General features: G+C 36.1%; 1 protein-coding gene across 1 annotated transcript in view; it reads right to left on the bottom strand.

Annotated features, from left to right (window-relative positions):
- Positions 1 to 549: 549 nt before the first annotated feature.
- The window catches only part of GSPT1 (G1 to S phase transition 1), a 14,789-nt gene continuing 7,412 nt past the window's right edge, over positions 550 to 7,926 (bottom strand). The window contains exons 8-14 of the mRNA XM_008946231.1: positions 7,094 to 7,234; positions 6,287 to 6,380; positions 5,873 to 5,953; positions 4,052 to 4,225; positions 3,512 to 3,601; positions 2,987 to 3,155; positions 550 to 2,281 (exon numbers count right to left, since the gene is read on the bottom strand). Of these exons, the coding sequence (XP_008944479.1) occupies positions 2,229 to 2,281; positions 2,987 to 3,155; positions 3,512 to 3,601; positions 4,052 to 4,225; positions 5,873 to 5,953; positions 6,287 to 6,380; positions 7,094 to 7,234 (802 nt within the window). The 3' untranslated portion in view covers positions 550 to 2,228. The remainder of the gene's footprint in view (positions 2,282 to 2,986; positions 3,156 to 3,511; positions 3,602 to 4,051; positions 4,226 to 5,872; positions 5,954 to 6,286; positions 6,381 to 7,093; positions 7,235 to 7,926) is intronic.

The raw sequence follows: 7,926 nt of genomic DNA, 5'->3' as shown, positions 1-7,926 counted from the left end.
GTCAATTCTGTTAATGATTTTGAAATAATTTAGCTTCCCTTTACAGACTAAGTGACATAAACTGGATTTATGGAAATGGTAATTGAATGCACTAGGTGGGATGAGGAATGGAAGTGCTCAGACTTTCTATCTACTGCTACTTCAACCCACCAGATGATTTTTCAGTTTAATATTCAGTCCAGCCTCAAAATAATGAAGCTTTAGAATCCCTCATTAAGTTTGCTCAAAAGTGGAATTCTACTGCAGCATTTTGAGATGCTTTTCAATGCTTTGAAAAAATGTTTTAAAAAGTTTTAACAATTTAGGAATGTGACCAAGTCTTCTCCAATAGTGGTCTTTGGAAATTTCAAATCCATGACTGTATTTAAAGAAAGCAGTCAGATACAGGGAAATCTGAAATCAATCGATAATATGAACAAGACAGTAAGTTTCCTTGGCTTTTAATTTCTTTATTAGTTTAAGATCCAAGGAACTGTGAGGTTTGTTCACTTGTTAGGAAAAAAAAAATTGCTTTTAAACTGTTTCACAAAAAAAAAAAAAGCCCAGAGATTTGCAGACATAATAAAATTTATTTAAATTCCATGCATTACGGTAGCTACAAGTGTAGTCATATGAAACTGAAGGACAATAACTTCTTCTGTCCATACAATGTAGCTGTAAGTGAAATGAATGGGAGTTCCACAGTTACAAAGAAAAAAAAACCCAAACAAAACAAAAACCAAAAAAAGGTAAATCTGTTTCAGTTTTGAGTTATCTGTGAATTCAGACAGTCACTAGACTGTAAACTTTTGGGGGAGGAGATGGCCTTGCCACCACTGTACAACTGAAAACATTTTAAGACATTCTGAAGAAGCTCTGAAGATACCTTTTAATACTTACTACTAATACTTTGGGAAATTAAAAAAATCCATTAGCCTTCATCCTAATTGTTAGAATTAGGATAGTAATTGCAGACAGTCCACTTTCAAAGTGCAGCTAAATAGGGTTTTATTATGCAGCTCCTTCAAGTTGTACTGAGTAAACTTTATTTTGAACCAGATTTGCTTTAATTCCTCAAGAAAAACTTCACTGGTCCTTGTAAGCTCACATTGCTTTTGATATGCAAAAATTTACAGACTGTGCTTGATTCTGACCCTCCCATATTTCAGTATGTGCAAACTCTCAGGGATTTAAATAGTCTTTCTTCCTCTCAGTTCAGACCAATCTTTAAAACAGCAAGGATTATCCAGCCCTCTAAATTAAAGACAGAGTGAACTGAGTAACTTATATAACTGGCACTTTTTAATTGGCCCAGTTCTCCCACAAAATGCAACTCTTATAAATACTAATAGGCACCATTGCCACAAATTCTCTTAATTTTTGCAGGTTCACTGATTTACTGGTTAACATTTTCTGCAGTTAAGAATTTAATAATGCTGAATTTTTGTAAAGACACAATATGTAGTTCTAGCCTTTAAAATTGATTTACTGTGCCTAGTAATGATGTTAAATCAACCTAAATTTGCTGAAGATACTAACAAATGTAAAGCTAATGGAGGTGCCACATTTGCATTTTTTTTTTTTTAAATTTTAAGAAGGCATTCAACAAAAGGAAGGGGCAAACCTAATTGTATTATTACAAACTTGGTTGAGCGCCCAATTGCCTCATTTAAAACTGTGTGTGCAGGGAGGCTGAAGAGTTTAGAAAAATCCAAGTAACCAAACATCTAGGTTACTGGAAAGTTAAAAAGCTAATGCAACAGCTTTACATCTGGATAAAAAACATTATTCAAAAGCAATTCAAATACCGAAAAAGATTTCAAGTTGAATAGTTTATTAACATGGAAGTCATCTTTGTAACATGTGCACACACACTCGCACACTCTGAGTGATCTGCCTGGAAAAAAGGTCTTAATATATATGCTGGGGGAAATGAAACATTAAAAATCCTTTAGATTTTCATAATTATAGGCAATTATGTCCACATCACTTATAAAGCTATTGCCGAATCTTTCCAAGGAAGCAGAATTTGGGAGAAAAAAAAAATATTTTTGGGAAAATTCAACAGTGGCATAGCAGAGCTCTCAATATGAGAAAGCTGACATAATGTGGACCTTTGCTGTGAAATTTGTCTTGCAAAATATGGGGAGAAGTTTATCAATGGGCAGAAAATAAGAAGGCGGTGTGAAGTAGGCTTTTGCAGAGTCGATTCTCCTCACAGTATTGTGCGGGGGCATTGAGAAAAATGCTTAGTCCTTCTCTGGAACCAGTTTCAGAACTTTTCCAATTGCAATGGTCTTACCTAAGCCGAGGAGACAAACACCAGAGTTACATATATTGTGAAAAGAACGTCTAAGCCTCTAAGAACATTAAAACTTTACCCATAAACACAGGCTCTTGAGAGTATTAAGAATAATACAGAGAATAAATTGTTGTATCGTAGAATGAAAGCAGTAGTGTATTTTAAAAGCACAGTAAAATCTTACCCATAGTAGAATTGCTATTCTCACAGTGGAGAATACAGTTGCCTTCTCCTTAGATGAATATAGAGCAAGGCATTCTACAAGAAGCATTCTACCAGATCTGCTTTTAAAGACGGCTTATTTTAAGTACATCCCACAAATCTGCACTTTTTACTAGGGTGAGCATGAGTTCCAGCCCAACATACGATCCCCCCCTTACAGTTTCTAACTTTCAATAGGGAAACTGTGGTATTCATATTGTAGGTGGCCATTCCAGGCCACATTAAGAAAGCAGTGCTGGTAATTTCCAAATGCAACCTTTTGCTTCACAGTGCACATTTCTATACATTATTCATCTAAAATAAAACGCACTTTGTTACTAGCAAGGACTCATCACGATAACAATTTGCTTAGCTTTACTCTTCCATTGTTACCCAGACAGAGATTTCCACCAGATACCAGCATTTTAATACCTCAGTGCCAGGCATGATTTCAAGTAACTGCACTTTTGCAGCAGTTAACAGCTGTTGATCGAGCAGTCTTACCCTCATCTCTTAAGGTAAAGCGACCCATCTGAGGGAAATCTTTGAATGTCTCAAGGCAGATAGTTCCTGCTGTCCTTAAACGGGCAATGCAGACTTGATCTTGTTTCACAAAACGGGGCCGTGTCTTACTTTTTTCTCCTGTTTTTTTGTCTACCAAGCAGATTAAGGCCTGTATAAGGGAGAGAGGGGGGAAAAAAAAAAAAAAAGGCTGCGAGTACTAAAATAAGGGTTATTTTAAATTTGCTAACAAACCTGGTCTCATAAAGAACATACTTAGAAATAAATAACTAAGTAAATCCTTCTAAAATTTACTTCATAAGAGATGATCATGACTTCCCACACTTTTCAGAAGCTTACGCTAACAGTTGCAGTCAGTTTTGGTTGTGTTAGAGCACTGACCAAAGATTCCATTCAAGCCTGGAGCTTTGTTGCATTAGCTGCTCCACAGGCGTACGTCACGACAGAACTCCTCACCCAAACATGTGCACTGTCTATATTCACATCACAGCTTAAAAGGAGACTTACTGTTATCTCAACTTCTTCAATACAGGTGTGGATGTGCAGCACAGCGTTATAACCTGGGCAGATAATGGATTTGTGCTCAATTATCACTATCTGTAAAACAATTAAAAATAAGCGCATTTTTCCTCATTTCTATTAGAAAAGAGCAGAAAATAACCAAATACAGAACTATATCAATATGTATAGTTGAACAATGAACACCAATTCTTTCTGAAAGAAAAAAAATTTATAAGCCACTTATTTACAATACAAAAGTATAAAATTGAAGAATTGGCCTGACAAGATCTTGCTTTCACGATTCTAGGTACTTAAAAACTTCATTGAGAAGTTTAATTCAAACCAAATTACATTAAAAAAATAAAATCAAACTAATGATGCCAGAGTGTTAGGTATATATGTTCTTGTCAATTTAGAGATAGGATAGTGAATAAGATATGTGAACGGAGACTTCAAACTACTGAAGTTTAGATGTGGTGAAACACAAGCAAAATATTTTAATGCTTTTTACCCACCTATACAGCTATTAAATGCAACTTATTCTACCTGGGCATCAAACGTGCGTCCAGAATGACACAAGTTGTTGGGATCACAGAGAATAAATCCTGGAAGGATCTCCTCCTCTTCAATTCCCTTCAGTCTGATCTTTAGATTTTCACCTGGGGCTACTGAATCAGTTTCTACATCATCAGAAAGAATTCCAAGGACTTCCACATTGTGCTTAAAGAAAGCAAAAATGTAGTTTTCTATTGTAAATATTTGTCTGGTACAAAATAATTTCAATACAACAGAATTTCAATAAATAATCCCATTACAGTTTAAATTCATTATATTTGTTTCTGCAAGCTTCAGAACAATTAAAGTGTTTGAATGGTGAGTTACTAATATTTAAAATAGCATATTCAATGAAATATATTTTGATATAGTTTGATAGCATATATTCAGCAGAAAGCAATTTTTTTAAAAAATCCACGATTTCTCCAAGTGAAGTGAATTTAAAACTTCAGAGAGATGAGCAATACATGGATGCAGATCATTTAAGAAGAGTGCAAAAGCCACACTGTTGTATAGACTTGTTACATCCAAAACCTAAGTCTGAATATTAAAGCAAACCAGGAAATCCTAGAATGCCCAAATCCTACAAGATTTAGTGGAGAAGATGATAAAAGTGCCAAATGTATGTTAATGAATGCTGTCCAAACACACACCAAAATGTATTTCCTAATCTCTCTTCTGATTTTTGCATCTTTACAAAGTACTAGATACCAAGAGAAAAGAAACATTGGAAGGGCAGAGAAGTTCCAACAGGAGTAGTTTCAGAAACATGTCTATTCTGACTTCCTGAAGTGTTAGTTCAATTCTCATTAACTGCCAAAGTAGTAATTAAAAAAAGTGATCAAAAGCACTGGCATTTTTATTGAATACAAATTTGGTAATGATTTAGTTAAAAGCCATTTACAGTTTATTTATTTCTCTGAATCAACACCAAAACAACATGGGTGTCATATGTGTGTCAAGCAGTTTTATAAAACACTGCTGAAAAACTACCTGAAAATTACCTGAAAAACCTGACAAGCATAATCTCAAACTAAGTTTAATTTCAATTACAGCAGCTCTTGAGAAAGGTGACATGGAAGTGGATCTACTTAACCTATTTTGATTAGGAAACAGTGACTTTTAGTAAGCTGTAGGTTTATTGTACATTTGAGTATTGAGCCACTTTTGAGCACACTGCCTCAGCCTACAGAATGGGGAAATGTGTCAACTTAAGTCAAGATGACATGAATAGGAAGAGAAGCACAAAATGACAAGAACAAAGTTTCCAAACCCTTTTTCTAAGAAACCAGTGGAAACAAACTCTACTGTTAGTTGAGTACACTACTCTCATCCACTGCCTCTCCCTAACTATGTTTTCACATCCTAATTTCTCCGTTCCTCAGGGAAACGCAATAACTCCTTATCGTGAGCTCATAGTGGAACAGCTGCCTGCAAAACCAAGCTATTCTTAACTAAAGCAAACTGTGGATCTTTCACTGGAACACACTGGGTACTATTTGCATCCTTTAAATTTTTCCCTATGGTTTTGTGGGCCAACTGTACAAAAGCAAAGTAAAACACAGTTCACATAAACTAGTCCAGCATTTGTAGTCCAGCAATTGAGTTTACTAAGGTGAGACAATCTGAGTTCTGGATGCTAAGGAAGTAAAATATACACCCATCTGGAAACAAACATCACCCACGTAAAACATGAAAGCTTAGCGGTGTTCAGTGAAGCCACAGAAAATTTTCCAATTTAAGATTTAAATTTTAAGAATCAAATTCCTTTTTAGGGTAGCAACATTTTTTAATAGCTAAACCTCACCATACCTTGTTTGGCATCATCACAAGCTGTTGTCCTTTGCAAATAGAGCCCGATTCCAGCTTCCCAAGGACCACAGTGCCCATATCCTTCACAAAAAGAAATTACATAAAAATTGAAAACATTATTCTAAATAGTCTGCTCAATTTATGATTTAACTCCAAGTATGCCTACTTCAGCCTATTATTTAGTACTGCTATACTTAATGTTTTGGAAACTGTTCTCATGAAATACTATGGATTAAGAGTCTCATATAATGCCAAAACTGTTTACTTCTCCATCCCCACCTCTCTCCTACAGTTAGAAATATAGACACAGCAACAACAAAAAAAGATACCTTCCAGACAGACAGTAAGTAGTCCATTAACTGCTTTGTGAAAACAATCCAATTTTACTTTCAACCATATTATTTTAATTTGTACCTTGTATTTATCCACAATTGGCAGCCTGATTGGTCCATCAACTGAACGGTTGAAGTTTGGCAAATTATCCAGGTATGGAATAAATGGTAATCCACTAAAAGAGCAGAAGGCATTTGTTTCAATTTTGTGAGCACTCTTCTATTTAAAAATTACTCAGAATGAATAAATGCAATCCAACAAAAGGAATGATTTTTATTCTGTTGTCATTAAGAACAGTGACCTCTAAGACAGTTCAATCTATCATAACATCCCATCATTAACATCTGCTTCACCCTTGCTTCACCCTTGCTAACACATAGTTTTTAATTTATGTTACAAATTACCCCTTTGAGAATCTTGCTAGATGTGTAGTAAGTTTTGGAAATTCAAAGCCATAAGCTAGGTCCAAACATGATTTTCATTAAGATGCTTTAACTGCCATGAACAATACTGTAAAACATGACAACCAGAGAGACACTTCGCTCATTGTAATTATAATACAGCTGCAAGCAAGCTGTTCATGTCATTCTTGCAACATGTCAGCTGCAGCACCACTGGGAAATTCAAGGGTTAGTATGGCACTCAAACTCAAAGCAAAAGAATACTGCTAATACTACTACTGAGCCTGCTAACTTTAATCTTCTGCAGTTAGCAAGTGCTTTTATTTGGCACACTGCATGGCTGTGTTCTTGTTGCCCTGACTATTTCCTCACATACTCTAGAGCACAGCTCCAATACACTGTGCTGTACTTCTTTCTAGCTTCACTGTGCCATTTAATTTTCTTGAAACAGAGCAAATATCCAAGTTGTTCAATTTAAGATACATACATGTACCAAGGGCAGAATTCTGACTGTTCTTTAAGGTTTGCTCCGGTCAGTCCTGAGCAGGGCATGAAATGAATATCCTTTTTGGGATTGAAGCCAACTTTCTTCAAAAATGGCACCAGTTTCTCCTTACATTCCTCGTATCTATTAAGAGGATAAGTAGATCCAGGTAAGTTTCAATTATTCCAGCATGACATAATACTGTGCTTTAAAAAAACAGCAAAAACCACAGACATTTAATATTCACCAGTTAAGTTCTCCTGTGAGCAGCAGGCAGCCTGATAAAGCTTAGTGGCCCATTAACATCTTCTCCCCAGTCATCCAGCATAACTTGGTATTGTCTATTTCCCCATACTCCTCTGCTCCACAAAGCATCCTGGTTTCTCCATGTACCTCAATTACTGGGCTGGGGAACCAGCAGCATATGCTCTATCTGCTTTTAAGCAAGACATCCTGGCCAAGATAGCACAAGAGACCAAGCAGACAGGTACTGAGGTCATGCTGCAAGCTTTCACCTTAGAGGTGGCTTGGTTTCCTCCCATCTCCCGCATAATATGTATAAATATACATTTATCTATTACATTTAATGCTATTTATATTACACTTCTTCTCCTCAGCCAGTTTCAGCTGAATTCCATGTCAGCAGGTTGGGGTAGGACCAAGACAGCACAACTGAGCATGCCTTGTTCTGTTGCCTTACAACAGGGCTGATGTTGCAAAGTTGCATAATCCCTCCTAGCTATCCACAAAAGCCTCCACAATTCTTGACAGCACAGCAAGTTCTTTGACAACTGTTACTACACTGTGGAAGAAAACTGCCTCCCATAATCACAGAA

The sequence above is a fragment of the Merops nubicus genome, unplaced genomic scaffold, assembly GCF_000691845.1.
Source record: "Merops nubicus isolate BGI_N331 unplaced genomic scaffold, ASM69184v1 scaffold43868, whole genome shotgun sequence".
Taxonomy (NCBI): domain Eukaryota; kingdom Metazoa; phylum Chordata; class Aves; order Coraciiformes; family Meropidae; genus Merops; species Merops nubicus.
The sequence above is the reverse complement of the archived record's forward strand: the minus strand, read 5'-3'. Positions and strand labels throughout refer to the sequence as shown.